We start from the raw sequence: 21,729 nt of genomic DNA, 5'->3' as shown, positions 1-21,729 counted from the left end.
GGCATTAGCGTGATCATCAGTGTAACAGTGCAAATCAGGATTATAAGATCCCCGCTGCACACCTGTAGAACATGACTTGAATAGTCACGTTGCTGTGAATGAGGCAATCATCGTGAAGCATTCTGCAAATGCCAATTAGCCCATACCAAAGTACCTATAAAATATGATATTATACATTGACACTACTTTTTTTGTTGGAATTTCTCAGGGAAGCAAGGGATAAATTGACACACTTTTGGATTCTTAAGTTAGCCATGCCAGTGGGCCTTGAAACTGGCACACCGGTCCAAAACTGAATTATTAATTACACCTGGCTGCGCTTTTTTTGCTGTGACAAAATGCATGCTGTGAAACGTGCTTACAGTGGGCAACATTACTATAAATAAAAAACACATACCCAGAACTTACTATCAAGCATAGATATTAAAGACCAATAAACAATAAATGCATAAATAATATTGTATTTGATTTATTTATTTTCTAACATTAAAAAAGATATCTATGGTGCAACCTTAAGTTTATTCTTTTGCTAATATCCTTTTCTTCCAAAAATATCATACATACATATCCTAATAAAAGCACACACAGAAAGCAGTCTACTGCGCATGCTCCCATCTGCTCGATCATCACATGACAAGGAAAAACGAAACCAAAAAAACAGACAAACGACGAGAGATGAACTGACGTGTGATTCCTTGTTCGCTGGAAATCTACGTACGACAGACCGGAAGAGTCATACCGTCACGATACAGTATTTATACGCGCATAAGCGTGTATACATAATATGCATAAGCGGATGTGATTGAAATACTCTCAATAATATCCGTAGTCATCAAAGTTAGGGGTGCTTTAACTTCACGAGAACCTTAGCTAGTGGCTATAGTGCTAGCTACGTGTGCGCATGCGCGTTTAGCTATTGGTCGTAACGGTATTATCTTGAGCGGAGAAGTTGAAGTGTGTATCTTTGTAGAAAGTTTCAGCGTGCATAAAGTCGCAAGCAGAGGACTTTGTTGGGTAACAAGAAGGAAACGTGGGTCAGGTGGCGCAGAAAAACAAAACAGGGTCAAACTTTCATTCGACGACGACCTGGCAGCAGTTTTCTTCTCGTGCATGTGTGTGTAGGAAGATGAGGCTAACCGGTTTGCTAGTGTGCGTGCTCCTGCTTTGGGTTGAAGGGTCCTTGGGTGACACACCGGCCAACTGCACCTTTGAGGACCTGCAGGGGACATGGGTGTTCCAGGTGTCCAAAGGAGGACACGACAAGACCGTCAACTGCTCCGCTGAAGGTAAAGCCCCTCTTACACTATTTAACAGCTCACACCGTAGGACTGCTGAAAAGAGATCAAAGGAGTAGTTTCACAATTTGGGAAATCAGGTGACATGTTGGGGCCTGTCAAAGTCAGTTGAGTCCGAAACTAAAGCAGGCGATGAGCACTTCCTCGTTTTGTAACGTTAACGAAGTTTGGTTTGAACCACTGAATAATTTGTCCTTGCGTTTAATGACGTTACTCTTCTTGCTGACATTGTGTATGTTTCAGTATTTACTGCTGCTAGTGGCCACTGTCTGTTTAATTAATAAAAACATAGCAATAAGCTAACTCTTTATCTTACAATATAATGCATGTCAACGTTTACACACAAGAAAACTAGTTATGTAAATACAAATAATCCCAACCCTTCATATCATGTATGAATCAGAATTTGCATCAACTTCGACATTGAATTGTGTTTGAATATACAAGGAGTGATACTTTGGTCTCACTGCTCCCACATCAGGCTCAATATTGTTGGTACTTAGGGTTCATCTTTGTTGTTGAGGACTGATGATTGGGAATGATAATCAATCGTGCAATCTGTTAAACTCGTGTACATGTTGTGTCGTGTCCCCCTCAGCTACAGGTGAGAGCACAGTGACTGTGACCCTGGAGAAACTGTCTGTAGCCACAGATGAGCTGGGAAACAACGGCTTCTTCACCCTCATCTACAACCAGGGCTTTGAAGTGGTCATTAATGGGTACAAGTGGTTTGCCTTCTTCAAGGTAAGCGAGGCATGTTCACAACTAGTTTACATGAGTGATCATTTCAGTATTTAGTCACGGTAATCCTGCATTAAAAAAAAGTTTGCGGCAGGCTAGTTCATATCCCATTCTTATAAATTATGCACTGTTCATCTTCCTTTTTTAAACCAGACTTTATGTACTCAAAGTTCAATTGATCGTTCAACACTCCCTGGCATTAAAATTATCACTAACTTCACTATCACTCAATTTCCTCTCCCCTGATCTGATGTGATGGTATCTGGAAAACATGCATTTCTGTAATTTGATTGCGGCTATATTCAAGTTGAACCTGTTAGTCATGTGGGGTTTTACATCGCTCACATGACACTGAGTTAAGGGAAGTGTCATAGGCCGTCTGTCTTCAAACCCATGTTCTGGTTTGTTCACATCTAGATAAACTTCCCTATTTCCTCGACTTGATTCATCTTAGCGCAGCAATATGAGAAGCAGGGAGAGAGATTTTTGTTTCAGACTTTGGACTTCCTTCTCAACTTTATAAATCAATGATTGTCTGAAGACTGTACTGGAAATATCTAGCCTTATATGGAATACTCTTAACTCAATTGCTTCGATTAATCCTGTGTGCTAATGTGTGCAGCATTTTCAGACCATAAAAGTGATTTTAGTTTTTTTTGGGTTCCTTTTGAGTTTTTGTATTTGCATAAAATTACTAATCTGATTGTCTCACTACACTTCCAGTACACTGATGACGGCTTTAAGGTGACCAGCTTCTGTGACCAGACCATGCCAGGGTGGGTCCACGATGTCCTGGGACACAACTGGGCCTGTTTTGTGGGGAAAAAGGTGAAATCAGTATCGCCCCGACTAGATTACAAACCACCCTTCAACAGCAGGTACGTACATAATGATAGCTTGGTACATTCCTCGACATGTAAAGTGGCCAAACGCAAGCGAACATGCCAGACATCAGTGGTTTGGAATATCTGTTTTCTGATAATCCCTGCTTTCAATGTACTGTGCGGTTTTGACATCCCTGCTTTTATCTACACTTTCATTTCCTCCCTCGATCCTCATCTGATGTGAACCGAGTTGGACTCACTCGCCCTCAGTCGTCTTTGCAAATGCCTGACATCTGAGAAATCTGATGTTGAAGCACAATCATTGGTTGACAGGCGTAAAAAAAAGACGTTTATTGGCTACATGAAGCTGCTCTTTGGTTACAGTTGGAGTTAAACCAGGTCATCGTCAAGTTACAAGTTATTCAAGTTTATTGTAATTTGTGCATGTGCGTGCGTGTGTGTGTGTGTCAGTAATTTTTTCTCTTGGCACCAGAGTGATTTAATTTATTGATTTTAGGTGATCCATTGTTATCTGAGCTACCCACCAATACTATCAACTCATCATAAAGTATTTTTTTTTTAATTCTCAAACACTTTTGCGTCATAAAAATAATAAAAGGTTTATATTTTCAGTCAAAGTGTTCAAATTTCACCCAGTTTTCTCTTGAGCAATGATTAAACTAGCATTTGATTTCTGAGAAGAATTCACATTATCCCAGCTCTTTTCTTTGTGAGTATGCAAGAGTGTCTTAATGTTGACACTACTTGAGGGGAGTTGTCCTTCCCTCATTAGGAACTTTCAGTGAAATGCAGTTTCTTACAGGAATGGTCTTCAGCACTTGAGGGAACAATGCAGCTTGAAATTGCTTTACAAAGCTGTTTTTGACATTTGTATCAATAACTACAAAATATCTTTGCAAGTCTTTATTATTCAAGTTGAACAAACAGTAGTTGTAATGGAGCACTACTGCGTATTTTGTCAAAGCTGTTCACGGAAACCAACTACTACTGTTGACTCACTGTGATTCAACTCGACAACTTGCTTGCAATGTCTTTTTTCTCTCTCTCATTTGTGTGGCAGATGAGCCCCTTTTTTCTTTCTTTTTTTAAACAACCTTACGCGTGTCCTCGTTCACCCTCAGGCTCTTCCAGAAGCCGTACAAACACAATGTGGACTTCATTGATGCCATCAACTCTGTTCAGAAGTCCTGGAAGGCTGTGTCCTACCCAGAGCATGAACTGTACACTCTGAAGGAGCTGCACTACCGCGCAGGAGGCCCCGCCTCCCGTATCCCCACGTGAGTATTTACTTATTTCCCATACTATTACATTTACAGGGCTTTATTTGCATTACGTATCATTGTATATTTAAACTTATCCAAATCAATTATAGAAATTAAAACATAATGTCAAACGCTAGTAATAACTGAAAATGAAGCAAAACTAACAAACAACAATAACGAGTTGCAGGTGTCCGTCACTGTCGCTCAGTGGTTAGCAAGACACGTAACCCCGAATTGCTCCCTGTTGCTATGTCTACGGTGTATAGAGCAACAATGTAAGTCGCGTTTGGATAAAAGCGTCGGCTAAATAAGAATCAGAAACCGTTTTTTTGCCAGGAATGTTTGCACAAACGAGGAATTTTTCTAGGCGGAAGGTGCATACATGAGACGTTAGAAGAGACAATCAACAACAGTGCAATGGGTATTAAATTAAGTATAAGATAAAGTGCTCTGACAAACGGATAATGTAAGTGTATGTTAAAGTGACGTGTGTTTAAGTTAAAATTAAATGTAATGTAAAAACACATGTATCCTGCTGGACTCTGTACTATCCATGAGGTTGTATGAAACTGCTTTTATGAACATTATCTGTATTCCAGCAACACCTTAATAGATGATTTTTGATGGCAAGATGGTTGTTTACCCTCTCCATAAGGATTTGACTTTTTTTTAAACTAAAATGTAGAATTTAGTAAATGGACCTGCAGTTGTATCGAGCTATTCCAGTCTTCTGACCACTCGTGCTGTACACTACGATATTCACACACACACACACACACACGCATCCATACAATGATGGCAGAGGCTCCCATGCAAGGTGCCACCGGCTCATCAATATCTAAACTAATACACATTCACGCACACCAATGTGACAGTCTTTGTAAGAATATTGGGGTTCAGTATTTTGCCCAATGACACTTTGCCCAGCCGCCAGATGTATGTGTAATATGGCCTCTTGAATTATTTCTCATGAAATGTGTGGGACTGGCACCAAAGTCTTTTTCCTCAGTTTTTTTTTTACGGCGGTTGGCATCTAGCTTATTGGTGCATTACCGCCTGTCTTTTGCACCACCAATCTAACTGTGCAAAATCAACACATACTTAAACCAACAAAAGTGAGGCCAGCACAATCGACAACTGCTTGAACTTATCATCGTTTAAAATCTTTAATATATTCATTGAGCAAACAGATCTACCTTTCTTAAGGTGGAGCTACATATACATTCTATAGTATTGGGTTTTCTGTAAATTGTCAATGCAAAATGTCCAAATTCCCATGTGACTCAAATGTTTTTTTTTAACATTTATTTTGACTTAAGGCGTGTTCGCCCTATGCCTGTGAAAGCTGATTTCGCCAAGATGGCGGCAGCTCTACCCGAGCACTGGGATTGGAGGAACGTTGATGGCGTTGACTTCATCAGCCCTGTGCGAAACCAAGGTGACATTTGATTGCTGTCCCGCAGAATCCTCGCAGAAGTCTTTATTTATTGTTTACCGTTGAATGCTGACCTACAAAGTTAGTTTAACCAATCAAAGGAACAGCGAGATAATTATATCGCACGTGATATTAGAAATGTAAATTATGATTTTAGATAAGTTGCAGGAGGCAAACAAAGCTGTACTTTAACAGGTGAGCAGCTGTCTTTAACAGCAGCTCACCGGCTACGTTGCTTCCCTCTCTTGGCAGGCCGGGGTCTTCTTTCTGCTCTCCTCCGGTGTTTCTGAACAGCCTGGTGTGTGAGTGGAGAGATTATGTGTGCTGAGTAGTTTGAGTGTCTGAGAGTGCCTCTGTAGGGCCGGGTTTAAGGATCTGGAGAGGCCTGGAGAGTTTCAATAGAAGCCCTCTAAGCCACTGGAGTGCAGCGGAGCTCATTTTTTCTTCAGTGTTTCCAGTCAGTTGGCTTATGTAGGTTCCATTTTAGTTCACAAAAATTGGTGTAATTGAAGATCAATTGGTATGCCTGCTTCTTAACATCACATGACGTGGCTTTACATTCTTAATATGCCAGTTTACACCTGCATCTTCCCCTACAAGCCACTGCTGGTTGTCCTGAGGGAGTGCTCTGACTTCTGTGTGTTGTGGGTCCAACATGACAAACCTTTCATCTTTTGAAACGTATTAAATTATATATTGTAAAATAGGACGGCAAAGTTTTCCCACGAGCGCAGATCTTTAATTTAAACAGTTATAACACCATATTGGTCTGAGGAGACATTTGGTTTTGGACCCAAATGAAAACTGTTCTGTCACCCTGACTTGAATCATGACTACAATTAAACCGCCCTGCAAATCCCCACAGCCTCTGTTCTCTGACCCAATTTGTTTCTGCGTCGCATTTTATTAAGAACCTGGCGCCTCGCACTATTAATGGTAAGCAGCGTATCTGTCTCTGTGCCGTACTCCATTTATTTTTGCATTAAAACTAATGCAAAGAAGTATACTGGGGCAGGAACTTTACTTCTCCACTTTACGTTAAATAAACTGATTTAATGTATTGTTGAACAAATCTGCTTAATGATTAATCAGGATTTCATTTCAGGTGTGAGCAAATTGCAGGTGCATCTACAGTCTCTTAAGATGGTTTTGCTTGATGTCAGAGTTGTTGACATTATGTTGTTTAGTGTTGCGGCATTGCATTTTATTGAACTTGCGTCCAATGTTTTGTCCACTTTATTTACATGCATAAGGAAAGCAGGATGCGCTATCTCGTACAACACCTGTTGGCTTAGGATTTATTCCATTGTGGTTGTATTGCACAGAAGTGCGACGTAACTCGTGATGTTCTGTTTCAGCGTCGTGTGGAAGCTGCTACTCCTTTGCCACGATGGGAATGTTGGAAGCTCGTGTTCGAATCCTCACCAACAACAGCGAGACTCCCATCTTCAGCCCCCAACAAGTGGTCTCCTGTTCTGAATACTCTCAAGGTAAACTCACACTCAATGTAAAACCTTGTTTCCAGACCATATCAATTAATTGTGCATTTAAAAGAAGTACTTAATATTATATTCATATTGTGGAGTGCTGTACTGATGTATGTGGAAACTCTGGGACGCCGTCCTCTCTAATAGTAACAAGTGTTTGTTTTTTTGGGAAAGTGTGTCAAGTGTTTTACAACTGCCCTGATGACTGCATTTTCACAAATTATTTTTGAAAAGTCCTGGAAAACAACAAATTACATTTTCCAATCTTGAACCACAAAAGAGAATTTCACCTAGTTAGAAAGTCAAGAAATCCTTACTTGTGGTAAATGATAACAATTTCAGACCTATTGAATGAACCCGATTTGACCTTCATCTCTCCTCTTGAAGGTTGCGATGGTGGCTTCCCTTACCTGATCGGGAAGTACGTGCAGGATTTCGGCATTGTGGAAGAGTCGTGCTTTCCGTATATTGGAAAGGACTCTCCGTGCGGCGTTCCTCAAAACTGCGGCCGCATGTACACCGCAGAATACTACTATGTCGGTGGATTTTATGGCGGCTGCAGTGAGAGGGCCATGATGTTGGAACTGGTCAAAAATGGACCAATGGGAGTGGCCTTTGAGGTACAACAGATGCTCACTGTTTTCTATTTGCTATTTCTACACAGTGTGGGTTCACTAAGCAATTTAGGTTTTTGCTCTCTCGATGCAGCTTTGAGTTTAGGTTGAGTTTAACCCATGTTGTCAAATATTTCATCTTTCCCTTATTACACGCAGTTGCTGTGTCCACTATAACAAGAGGCCACTTTATCTAAGTTGAATCCTCACAAAAATGTAGATTTGGGGAATGATCTTGTTTTCATAAAGCATCTTAAGGATAAATCTAAAGATGCGAGAGAAAAAAAAAAAATCAGACTTGTATATAATAAAACAATTTGCTCTTACGTCACACAGCTAGTAAATTGTAACCACTTATGGGCCTAATCATCAATGTTTTATTTCAGAAGTGTTCTTGTTTTTCCATCTTTAGTGACGGTGGTCTTTGCGTCGGGAGGGAGGCCCATCTTGACTATAAAACTGATCTGCAAGATATTCAGCTACTCCTCTTTAGCATTCAGTAAATGTAGTAGTATTATCAAGCGTGTGTGTGTGTGTGTGGGGGGGGGGGTTGTGTGTGTGTGTGTGTGTGTGTGTGTGTGTGTGTGTGTGTCAACGATTATCAACATAATCTATTTCTCTGGAAGCACAGGATTATTTTGTCCCGTTAACCCCATAGCAAAAATGCTAACCGAGCAAGTTTTCCCCCTTAATTTACATCGTTGTTTAAGTAATTTGATCGTAAATGTAATATTTTTTTCATGAATTGTATCCTTTAATTTCTCCTTTATAACTCCGCAGACCCTCCTGCTTCGTGGGTACAGTTCGGCTTTGATACAAAGTGAAAAACTCAAAGTAAATGCTCTCCGTCTTTCCTCAGGTCTACCCCGACTTCATGACCTATAAGGAGGGCATCTACCACCACACGAGCCTCGCGGACCCCTTCAATCCCTTCGAGCTGACCAACCATGCCGTGCTGTTGGTGGGCTACGGCCGCTGCCACAAGACCGGACAGAAGTACTGGATCGTGAAGAACAGCTGGAGCACGGGCTGGGGCGAGGACGGATATTTCCGAATCCGCCGGGGCAGCGACGAGTGTGCCATCGAGAGCATCGCGGTCGCAGCCAAACCCATCCCCAAACTGTAGAGGCTGTGAACCAAGCATGAAAGGAATGAGTTACCCTTTTGATGCCATGCATGTAGCATGTCAGCCTACAATGTTGCTTTTATTTTTAACACTCTTTTTTTATATTTCAACAATCGCTAATTTGCTGCCAATGAATGATTTTTGAATTCAAGCTGTAACTGCCGACTCACGTTTTGATCAAAATGCATCAGTACATACTGTGACGAATCGGATTTAAAGGGAACTGTTAATAGAAGTCAGTGTGTGTGTGTGATTGCCCGCCAGGTGCAGGACCTTCATTCTTTGTCTCAGGGAAGCAAATGTGGAGAGTTGTAATATATTCTGTCCTTGCATCAAATTGAAACCGACACTGCCATGTTTTTCCTGTGAGGCACTTTGTACGATCTCCCTGTGGAGCGTTTTAAAAGGGAATTCTTAATCCATCAATAAAGGGACGTAACTCATTGTCGTGCCTTTTTATTCTAATTTGCAGTTTTTCAACGGCTTGAAAGCATTTCAAGATGACTGTTTTCGCTCTGTGTGAAAAAAGATGGAACACCAGTTTAAATCAATCTTTCTGAGATGGCTGTTATTATTCTCTGTGGTTAAGGCGGGTCAACAGTTGCTTCTCTCAAACGAAGACTAGCAACAATACGAACAAAAAAAGGCTCAACGAGGTTCCAACAAACTACAAGAAAGTGAAACTGCATAAGCGGGTGAAGGAATGATTAAAACGAATGTTTGAGTTAATCATAAAGAAATCTCTTGAGCATTAGGCAACAAACACTCCATTTAGGTTTAGGAAAGATCATGGCTTGGATTAGAAATACATTTTATCTGGTAGAATGCCATGAAGGCAAACTCTTGTGTGCTTTATTTTCTGGCATAACCCTCTTTATGAGTGACTGTTTAATTTTCTGACTTGATGGAAGTAACAAAGTAGGTTTACTCAAGAACTGTAATGGACATTTTTGAGGCACTTGTGCTTTAGTATTTCCATGTAATGCTACTGTGTTAGCTTAGTAAGTAATCTAAAAAGTGTGGTACTAAAAGGAGTTTCTCCCCTCCAGTTTGGATGTTTTAATCCCTCCCGGGCGGCACCCAGACGCGTCACAAGGTCTAGCCGTCTCTCTCCCCTCTGTGGGCCGGGGCGGACCTCGCCTCCCCCTTTCTCTCGCTTCGCCACTCAACTCATTCCCAACTCTCTTCGGTCCTCTCCGCGCTGTCCTGTGCGTCTCTCCTTTCATCCCCCGGCCCTCTCCATTGGATTCATGCTCAGCTCTCGCCCTCCTCGGTCGCCATGCAGAACAACCACAATAAGGAGCATCTCTATAAGATTCTTGTGATAGGGGACCTCGGAGTCGGCAAGACCAGCATCATCAAGCGGTATGTCCATCACAACTACAGCCCCAACTACCGAGCCACCATCGGGGTGGACTTCGCGCTGAAAGTCCTCAACTGGGACCAGGAGACGGTGCGTCTCCAGCTGTGGGACATTGCAGGTACAGTCCAACTTTTACGCGCGAATGAATAGCGGCTGGTTTATTATTGTTTTAATTATATTTATTCTGCTCGATAATATATGGTTCATGCTTTATTGCTTGATATTCTTAAAACAAAGTTTTTCTTTGGTTTGTTTTTCAGATAAAGCTATACATGTTATGTATTTTGGTCTACAAATGATATTGGTAATTCAATAAATCCACCCGATGTTAAATTGTCTTTGAAGTAAAATTAGCTTAAGGCTACATTTTGAAATTCACTGTGACAAGTTTTTTTCCTTTGTGGAACGTCACATGATTGACATAATCTTAACAATCAGTGGTTGTAAAAGTGGTGGTTATAAAAAAACACCTTTTCCACCCTCAGTGGATGTTAGGTAAGAGACTCAACTTTCCAAACAATATGAAATATGTATCAGAGGGCGGCTGCTCAAGTGGAAAATGTAGATGTTTTCCTTCAAGAAAGGCAACAAGTTGCTTTGAGTCAAATATGGAGGATGGAAACTTGATTTCTATCTTTCTAAGAAAATGTGTATTTTAGACGCAAAGATAGTTTGAGGTCAGTAGTGAAAAAGGCAACCATCCAGGGAATGAGCATGAGACCACGTTAACCCATTTTAGGAGGATGACAGGGTTAATGTTCCTCATGTGTACCAGCTGACCTGTTGACATTACTCACTTCAAATCACTTGGCCATTTTATTTCTGCATTTATGTTTCTCTTGAATTACACTCACAAGAAAGACACACACACACACACACACACACACACACACACACACACACACACACACACACACACACACTCTGAATTGATATTAATTTACACAATATTTGAGACTTTTCCCCTTTAATGAACAAAGTAGTTAAAGCTGTTTTAAATCTATGGGGGCAGTGTTGTTGTAAAAGGAGAAATCTCTTTTTCTCAATCAGTATTTAAATGCTTTGATTGTCTTCAAAGACAAAACACATACATAATAAAGCCAAACGAACCTAAAGGCTACAGCAGTCTCATCTCACATGAGTGTCGGCTGAGGTTTAGAAGAATCCTCTGACCCGCTGCTCTCTCCCTCCTGCGCTCCCTCTCCAGTGAGCGCAAGCAGTCATGTGTCTGGAACTCATGTGAGGGAGATTTGAGGCCCAAGCTCTTGTATACAGAAAGCTTTTATTGTGAACTAAGGATGAGTGTCTCCCTCTGTGAAACTGCTATAGGTCGGTATGTGCTCCCTATCCTGAAGCCTGAATTGTTCATCTTAGTTCTGCATAGTCCGTCCATTAGAATATTATACGGCTTCTCTATTAAGTTTGGATCATAGAAGGGACATGATTGTGCAAAATAAACACTGGTTTCAAAGCAAAGATGTAATGTAGTATATCATAATTACTTAGCACTGCCATTGGGGATAATAAATCCCAAGAACTCACTCGTGCATTACTCATGCAATAGATCACATGCATTTCCCAGGACAAATGACTGCCATTGTTCTATGTCCAGGGCTGACAGGGGGACGGAGTTATAGTTGCACGGGCATAGCATGTCAGTATTTTTACCAGATAATTGCCCTGGGAACACTATAATTTTTTCACACCTTGATTGAGAGACACCTCGTCCCGCCTGCTCTGATCCACCTGTGCAAGAGAGCAGGTGAATAGCAAATGTTCCTTTGGGCCTCATCACAGCAGCATGCAAATTAATATCAACCCCTTTCTGCTTCACTACGATACAAACTGCTTTGAGGAGGATCAGTTGAGGTTCTAGGTTCAGTCCACAGTATGAACGTGTCTGGTACTGATGGTGCTTTAGCAGACGTTATGGATGGGAAAAAATCAGTGGGGATACAACATTCCTACATAGCTTATCGAATTAATTTTACCCTCAGGAATTTCTACAGCTCACACACACGCGCACACACAAACACTCTCTCCTCCTCCCATCGTGCCTCTATTTGTGTCTCCATCTTATCTCTCTCTTTCCGCAGCACTTTTACCAGTAAAAACACGCGTGTCATTTTGCGTATGTGTGTGTTTGAGAGAGTGGGTGAGGCATGTCGGGAATGCTTGCATGGTAGCACACATGAGACAGGAGTGTGATACTATGAGTTAATCGGATGATTCATGCGTCTGTGTCTGTTTGCCGCTGAAGTGGCACACCATCACTTGCAGCTTTTTCGGTGCCAGCATGTAGCTCATCGCCCTATAAATGGCTTTCAAAAATAAAAAGATGTGCTTCAAGAAAGTACAACATGTTTTTACACTTTCACACCGGTACCAACATGATAACCATTTTCGTTGTGTTTACGTCTGTGACTTTGTCCGTGTCTGTCTATGTGTCTTCTAGGTCAGGAGAGGTTTGGCAATATGACCCGTGTGTACTACCGCGAGGCAATGGGCGCCTTCATTGTGTTCGACGTCACAAGGCCCGCCTCCTTTGAGGCAATCACCAAATGGAAGGAGGACTTGGATTCCAAACTGACACTTGCCAATGGGAAAAATGTAGCCACTGTGCTTTTGGCTAATAAATGTGACCAGGGCCGGGACGTACTGACCAATAATGGAATAAAGATGGAGCAGTTCTGCCAGGAGAACGGCTTTGTGGGATGGTACGAGACGTCCGCTAAGGTGAGAAAGATGGCACACGCACATCAATACAAAGCAGTGACATAGCGGGTCTGTGGATAGATGGAGTAGCTTTCAACTGGAGCTCTTAGGCTTAAGCAGGCGTGCCCTTCCTGGTCAAATGTCCCTGAGACGCATCTGACTCCCTACCAGCTTGACTGTATTAGACCCAGCACCTGATCAGCCTGTGGAGACGCTACCACAGAGGCACATTCAGGATGTGGAGAAATCCTTTAAAATGTGCTGAGTTTAACAGGCTCACAGCAGACAGTCCTGCATTTGTTGTTTCAGGTCACCTGCGCTCGCATCCGTTTCTCTATCATCCAGAAAGCGTGTTCAGGAACATTAGGGGGAATAATATCAGTCCACGGTTTTCTTCTCATTGACTGCAGGTATTAAATGAATAGCTCTGCATTTTGGAGAAATACATTTGAAACCACTCATATCTTTTTGGGAAACATGAAGCTGGAGCCAGAAGATGGTTAGCTTTGCTTAGCAAAAATACTGGAAATAGGAGGAAACAGCAAGCCATAATGGCTTTATCCATGGAGGAATATACCAGCACTTACATGAATGAAATTGGTATGTGAAGCCGATACAACCATAACAAGGGAATCAGTAACACTAATGTAACAGGAGGCTGATTTTTAAGAGATTTCCCTCCACTCTATGTTACTAAGTATTTGCTAGTTTAAGTTGAGCAACAAAGTATACAGATAAACACAACTCATTCTAAAATATGTAACTCTTACACTTAAAAACTTTAATTCAAATAAAAATAAAGTGCAGTATGATGCAGTACTTATTGATGCAGACAGGAATGAAAGAATGTGATGAGTGAATCCTGATCGTGAGATGAGCTGAGGATTCACCCAACGACCCACAAAGTCACCCAGACACCAACACAAGATGTGAAGCTATGAAGAGCAGGAATCTCACAGCTGGGTGTTGAGGGAGGAAATAGACTGAGACGTGCGCACACACACACACACACACACACACACACACACACACACACACACACACACACACACACACACACATACAAATTGCTTCAGTACTGAATTTGTATATATATATATATATACATATATATATATACAAATATTTGTATGTATATACTGTACAAAAAGTGCAGTCAAATTTGACCAAAATGGAAACACTCTTAATCACAGTGCTGTATATAAAAGTATGAATTTATTTACTCTTGTTTTGTTTTGTTTCTTTAAGCTATTGGAGGTGCACAACTGCAACAAAGCGACAATAGAAAGTATTCAGAGAGCCCCCCCCCCCCAAGTCCTCTATATTTGTAGGTATTTGGGCTTTCTTTCACGTCCGGTCCAATTCTCATGAAGGCGATATCTCAGAAACCCCTGGAGGCAATTTCTTCACATTTGCCCAAAACGTCCACGTGAACTCAATGATGACCTCATCAGAATTTGGAAGTGAAAGGTCAAGTTTACTGTGACAAATACGCCCTTCCCATTGTCAGGATGTTTGGGAATTTCTTTAAATTTGGCACAAGCACCCTCCTGCACTCAAGGGTGAACTGAATCTAATCTGTCAAAGGTGGTTTTAAAGCATTACTCATGAATTCATATGCTAGTTATGACAATTTCACACAAATGCTGACACACAGACATAGATGTAAACTGCAACATCAGTCATTGGTGGAGGCATACATGGTAATTCTAGTTAGTTATTTGATTAACAGAAGAAAAAAAATCATCTGCGGAAGTGACAGACATTCAAATAAGTAAAAATGTCCTGGATCAAACTATTCACTTGTTCCTTATCTTATGGGCTTTGCACTACACTTCATACCATGAAGTCAGAAGTAACTGGACATTTCAATACCAATAACTGCTGCTGTGGAAGGTGGCTGAAACCAAAACAGTAAAGGAAATGAGAGGCTTTACTTAAAACCACCAGTCAGTCCTGTGACATGTGTTAACGTTGTAGATGGTCACACAGTGTGAGCTGGAATGTGAAAAATTATACTGGTTGCAGTAATAGCTGTAGAGTCTGAAGTCCATACTGCGCATGGTTTTGTGTTCGTTTCTATAAAAACCTGCCACGTCATCATATTTGTAAGCATAAATGTATACATATACATATATATATATATATATATATATATATATATATATATATATATATATATATATATATATATACATAGCAGTAGACGATAAATATTTAGCGATGTGCATCTTGATGCCTCAAGTTTAATTTGCCCAGGAAAGTTTACAGTTTTATTTTTGGCTGATTGAATGTGTATTATTTAAGAGGGATATCTGATCACCTGCCAGAAGACTCATTTCCAACATCTATCTCCAACAACGCTGCACATGTTCTGCATGCACAATGATGCCGAGGGACAGAAGTGAAGTTGGCAGAGTGTAGAGAAGAAGTTTTTGTTGTGTCATATTTTGCTTTGGAAGAATCTTTTGTCCCAGATCTAACAGTAAGTATGATAGATCCCAACATTGGCACAGGGTGCTGCTGCTGTCTGCAGGAGGTCACATCCTACTGAGCACATTGTTAGATGCTTTGCGTATTCAGTATTTATCCTGCTACTGCATCACATATTAAGACAGTGTGTGTGTGTGTGTATCTCAGCAATACATGCTGCCAGTCCTCTCCTCATGTGAACCTCACTTTAACACCCAGGGCCGTTAGCTACTCAGCCTTCAGCTCCGGTCCATGTCACACTAAATCTTTTGTGAGGGTGCGGTCCCATCTGTGGGTGCTGTCGAGAATGGACGTTTTGCATTTGTGTTCTATTTTGAAGGTGAGAATAGTTTTGTAAATCAGGCCAGAAAAGTTTCCCAGGATCGTCTCTTAGCGCTATAATATTGGCTGTAATAATTCCGTAAACGAGCATCCTTGTTAAGAAGCATGACATATAATTGCTACTGGTTCCAGACCATTGTTGCGTTGCATGGCCTTCTTTGCCTATCCAATAAAAAGGAAATTTCCCCGAAAAATAACCTTTCATAATGGCAAAACAAAAGATATCAAATGTGGAAAAATTGCAGTGGTGCAAAATGACTCAACTGTAAAGTTGTACCTAATTCAAATTTAATGGAGAGAGTAGAATAGGATGATACTGATTTACTGTTGTTTCACTTTTTAATTAAAATGTTCCATCGACTATATTGCATTGACACCACTTTCATCCTCTCAAGCTAACATCAAATAAAAGCTACTCAGCTGTGACAGACAACACACTCTTTCACATTATTCAGCAGCTCATGTTTTATATTCGGGAGCTACAGCAATCTGATAAATTCATAATTATATTTAATTTGGGTTTGAATATGTATCTCTATAGTTTGCAAGTGACTGCGTAGATTTAACATCTTAGTAATTGTATTCGACTGTAGCCTCTTTGCTACTGTGAGTGTAATCAACTGAAAATGAGGAGACATTCATATTATTGTCTGCAATTGCATGTACGGCATTACAATTGTTACATGTAGACATACATCAGAAATACCTAACTATTCATAGTTATTTTCTCTTATTAATCTCTTATGCACTCATGCTACCGTCATTGAGCTTCAACACATTGTACTATACTTGTTTTAACTCATCACATTGTGTTTGTGTGTAAATGAGGGATGAGGTTGTATAGTCGGTGGACACTGCCTGAACACAGAGACCACTGGCAGCAGCTGGGAAGACATTTATGTAAAAGTACCTTCTCCCAACATGGCTGCTGGCTGGTGCCTCCTCCGTCCACTCAGTTTAGTCACGCTCCATTCGGTTCACTCACCTGCTCTCGGCATTTCTTTTATTCCTTTTAAAAAATATGTTTGCATTTATCAATTTCTCTTGCCTCCACCTCTCTTTTCTTCCCCATTTTTCATACTTCTTTCTCTACTTCTACTTATTCCTCTCTCTCAGGAAAACATCAACATCGACGAAGCGGCCAACTGCTTGGTGAAACACATCATTGCCAGTGAGAATGACATGCTCCAATCAGAAGTCCCGGACACCATCACCCCCCAGTTAGAGAACGACAAAGGCGGGACATGCTCCTCCTGCTTCAGATCCCAGTAACAGCCCTCAACACTCGGATGTCCTTTTGTATCTCATTATACACAAAGTTGAGTTTGTCTGTGAGCGGGAGACTGAGGGAGAACTACTTTGGCTGTTGTTGTTTTTTAGGAAGCTTATACTGGTGCCAACTCTTTCCCTGTCTGGTAGCTCAGGTGGGGAATTCTGGGGGGATGGAGGCTTAGAGGGTGACAGACAAGCAGCTGGCTCAAGAAATGGAGACCAAAAGAGAGAAATAGAGATGGATGCAGCTGTGTACGCTTGTCAAAGACAAGGTCGCCCTCTGGACGACACTGCCACTCCGGTTACCACGGAGACACAGTTAATGAACACATGCACAAAGATATTGCAGCAAATCCCAGTATATCTGTAAAAGGGTCCGTGTAGGTAATCTCCATTTGTTATCTCTCTCCTTCTCTTGCCCACGCTGTCTTGTTTCTTTCTCCTCAACCCGACCTGACACCATTGTTTTTCGTTTTTTGTTATTGTTTTCCTCCAGAAATCGAAAACAATTAAATCTCAGTCCTGATAACACTACAGCTATTACATTCACAATGGTTTCTTCTGATTTGGTTTCATTTTATTTTATGTCTTTTCTTGTCTTACCTCATCTGCCAGCTCAATAATGTATAGCGGATTATATTGATAATTAAAGTGCCTTTTCTAAACCATGTTATTGAATGTCTTCAATAGATATATTCACTATATATTGTATTTATGTGTGCACTTTTCATCACGGAGGTAGGATTTCCACTCATTTCCATGGCAACGCAGTCAAATACTATGCCAGACAATATGTGTGACTCATTAAAGTAGCAATAAAGTCTATTGTTCCATTATATGGTTTTATATTCAATTTGAATTCCACTGTTTCAACGTCATATTTTTAATTATGCAATAAATGCATTTATATACACTACAAACATGTACACATTATATAGAATATAATAAGTATCCAGTTTTCAACATGCACTTATAAATAAACCATAGCTTTACTGACCTACGTCTGAATGTGATTTTATTTTATAGACTGTGCCAAGGTGTTTTCAATCACTCTGGCTGATTAGACCAACAATGGTAAAGGTGTCAATAGTCCCGCCCTAACAGGTGCAACCAATTAACCAATTAAGAGTGACCAAGCTGTCTGCTGAACTCAGTGTGAACACACCCACGAGGCCCTGAGAAGAGAGAACGCCTGGCTAGTGGTCAGCATTTTAGCATTTAACTTTAATACAGCAGGATAAATGAACAAACATTCATAAATATACACACAAAACATAAAAGTACAGTGGATTTTATGTTTATGTTTGGATTTCGCTGTCATTTCTTTTGTTTTAAGAAAGCGCTCTCCCTCCATGTCTGTGTCCCCATAAACAGTAGATCCAGATATTTTAACACAAGTTCCAGAGCAGAACATCTTATTTTGAGGGGTCCCTGGAGCAATGAAAATCAATATCAGGGTTTTCATATCTCTGGGCAGTTAGTGTGTTTTGGAGTCGTGACCGGATCACACTTGATTGACATCCCCCTGCTCATTTTCTGTTTTAACCATTAACAAGCGTTGAGCTGTTATAAACAATAAACATGCTACAAACAGGCAAAGTGTGATTTTATTTTTTTTGTTTCAAGATGATTCAAACCAGCAGCTTCACAACCATTCAGGTCAGTTGTGGTTAATTAACTCTTAAATGTGCACCAATCCTTAAATCATTTACTGTTTCCTTAAATCATTTACTGTTTCAATCAGTTAATGTACAATCTGAATTACAACAATATTGCTGATATCTACATGATAAATGAAGGGTGCATTATTTTTCAAGGTGGTTGGTCAGACAGCAAAATTACATTTTAAGTTCATATAACAAATCAAATTGATGCAATTCAAACATCTTCTGCAACCGAACTGGACAATTCATTTGAAATGCTATGTCTCTCTCCCTTTAAGACATTTCAGGCTCGTGGACAAACATTAATTTATTCCTGTTGGAAGGGGATTATGCTTATTTTCTCACAGTATGTGTTACCGGTCAATCCAGCTAATTTGAAAACAATCCGATTTCACAGAATCCAGTACAATAGTCAAGTTTTTTTGTTTTTATTAATTTTTCTTGGTGACCTCTCACTTGTTGTGTGACTGCAGTAAGAACCACCTTCATACTGTATCTGAAAACACATTTTTTGAAGGTGTACTGTACCTAGAATTTTTGGATATTGATGATTACAAATATTTTAATCAGAGAAAAAAACAGATAAAGCTGGCACACTATTTCCCATAGTTAGTTAGCTAGTTTCAGTAATTCCCTATTTTAATAAAAAACAATCGCACGAAGAGGAACCCATGGACCATGATATTTAGATTACTTGTAAATGCTTTTTTAAATCGATACACAGATTAATTTTTGGTCTTGCTTTATCTGTACACTGTACCAAAACGCTATTGTCCTGTTACTCAACCTTTTTCAGTCTTTTGCCTCTTCCAGGCTCCTCCTCTCTCCTGCCTCTTCCAGTCTCTCTGTCTAATTAATGCCCTCTGAAGATAACATTTTGTGCCTCGTTTAACACTGTAGTTTCTTTTCATCCCAGAGAGACAAAGACACAATCTATTGTTTAGCAGAGTATCTGTCGGATGGTGGTTCAGAGGTGAGGGCATGCACTGGTGAAAGACGGTGCCGCTCTCTAATTTATAATAATTGGATCTGATTTTCAGCATTGATGTAACAATTTGTCAGAGAAAACACAGGGAGAGACGTTATGTGGGAATCTTCCTCTGCTGTGTGTCAGAAGCCAACCCCCTTCTCTGTACACCCACCCACACACACACACTCACACACACACACACACACACACACACACACACACACACACACACACACACACACACACGATCAGAAGATTTCACAGATTTATCTCTTGCTCTTTGCTGGTCTCTAAGGCAACAAGCTGCCGAGAGTGATGAGAGTGATACTGTCGTTTTACTTTACAGGCCTCATCCTTGTAGTTCTTCTTGATTCTTTTCCTACGTAACAGGGAAAGAAGAAAAAAGGAGAGAGAGAGAGCGAGAGAGAGAGAGAGAAAGAGAGAAAGAGAGAGGAACCTTTACAAGCGACTATAATCACAAGGTTTCTCAGTCATACAGGATAAGGAGGAAATAAGCTGCACGCGATTTCAGGATGACTTACAAGGCTTCCTCTGTCCTTCTCTCTCTCACTCACACACTCACACACACACACACACATGCACACACACAGGCACACGCACATGGACATCTTACAAACCAATATACCTGTGAGTGCTGTCACAATTCTTGTGTTGTAAATTGTATTACATGTGTGCGATAGCCTTCAGCTGGAGTTTGCAAGGATTCTTGCCATGAATAAACTTTGCGAGAAGAAATCCCTTTGAGGTCAAAAAAGTGCACCCACTGTAGATTCTCATTGAAAAATGTCCCTTTGAAGATAAAGGGTATTCACTTTGCAGCTTTAAAACATAAGCAAAACATAATGGAAGGTAATGAGCGCGGCAATAAAACAGCCACAGTGAAAATACAAGCACTGAGTGCTGCTGCAGTGATACTATATGGTCGATAAACATCGAGAGTGGTGTTGGAAGGGGAGGCTGTGGCAGGCGCACTCTGGCTGTGAATTAAACACCCGGTAAAATGGAATCGATAGCAGGAGCCAGGGGAGACTCCGGATGAATGAAAATAGCGGCTGCACCTCCAACTTTGATCGATAAGTGTGAGGGTTTGTCTGTGTGTGAGACTACGTGTGTGTGTGTGTGACCTCGCAGGAGCAGCAGAAGTCTCAGTGAGTTTTAAATGGACTGCTATGTAGAATATCAAAGGTCTACTCTGGATGACTCATCATTCACAACCAGCTCGGCCGGAGAGAGAATCCGCTTCAGAACCAGGCCGATGTCTCGCATACACACAGACATATTCGTGATTACACTTGAGGATTTATTTACTCTTGCATTAGTGACACAGTTGAGGACGTGATATTGTTTTGATAGCAATTACACCACTGTTGTATAAATTGAGTGTTTTGTTAGTTTTTTCATCAGGTTATTCAAATATCAATGTAAATTAGTAATGTTTTCATTTAGAAATTAGACTCCAGACCCATCATTTGATTCTTTGTTCACAGCAAATTGCTCCAATCATGATGTCGGAGGTTGCTGTTCTTCTCACCGACAAAAAAAGAAGAAAAGTTCAGTTAGAGGACTATGCACATAATAACAACTGGAGTTATTCCAGGAGGCGATCATTTCGTGTATTTTCAGCCCTATGATAGACTTAAAATCTAAAACGCACAACTGTGACCATCGCCTGTCTGAGTGGAAAGGTTGTTCAGAGAGAAAAGCTCTGCCCACCAAAGACTGCCGGGAGAGCAGAACAGAGCACCGGTGTGTCTCTGTCTAATCTCCCACACTGTAACTGTACTCATCACTAAATGAGCCAAAATAATTCATTTGAGATGTTACTACACAGAGGTGTAGATGGAGAACAACACAGGCAGCGTGTAGCCAGCTCCTCCTTGGACACGTGTGGAAGTTTGAGTACTTTGCTACAGTCACACCAGGAATTGGCTCTCACTTTGTTTTCCTTTTTGCAACACTATATTGCTGATGAGAGGAAGTGCGGTTGGAATTTAACCTGAGTAACATGACACATTTTTTAACCATTGAGAGAAAACACAGCTCTTAGATCTTAATGCCATTCCTACGCTGCAAGATCTGACTCCATGTGTTTGAACAGGACACAT

At 40.7% G+C, this 21,729-nt stretch overlaps 2 protein-coding genes across 2 annotated transcripts; both read left to right on the top strand.

Moving 5' to 3' along the window:
* The first annotated feature begins 992 nt into the window (after positions 1 to 992).
* On the top strand, positions 993 to 9,249 carry ctsc (cathepsin C). Its single transcript, XM_079225330.1, has 8 exons — positions 993 to 1,286; positions 1,894 to 2,039; positions 2,760 to 2,914; positions 4,003 to 4,158; positions 5,463 to 5,581; positions 6,937 to 7,068; positions 7,453 to 7,685; positions 8,539 to 9,249. The coding sequence occupies exons 1-8, from the start codon at positions 1,127 to 1,129 to the stop codon at positions 8,803 to 8,805; spliced, it is 1,368 nt and encodes a 455-aa protein (XP_079081456.1). The 5' UTR covers positions 993 to 1,126; the 3' UTR covers positions 8,806 to 9,249.
* Positions 9,250 to 10,084: 835 nt separating this feature from the next.
* Positions 10,085 to 16,969, top strand: rab38a (RAB38a, member RAS oncogene family; the record flags this gene model as incomplete). Its single annotated transcript, XM_079224756.1, has 3 exons — positions 10,085 to 10,286; positions 12,624 to 12,904; positions 16,814 to 16,969. The coding sequence occupies 3 exons, from the start codon at positions 10,085 to 10,087 to the stop codon at positions 16,967 to 16,969; spliced, it is 639 nt and encodes a 212-aa protein (XP_079080882.1).
* Between the last annotated feature and the right edge of the window lie 4,760 nt (positions 16,970 to 21,729).

This window comes from Taurulus bubalis (assembly GCF_910589615.1).
Source record: "Taurulus bubalis genome assembly, chromosome: 10".
Classification (NCBI taxonomy): Eukaryota; Metazoa; Chordata; class Actinopteri; order Perciformes; family Cottidae; genus Taurulus; species Taurulus bubalis.
This window is presented reverse-complemented; position numbering and strand designations above follow the sequence as displayed.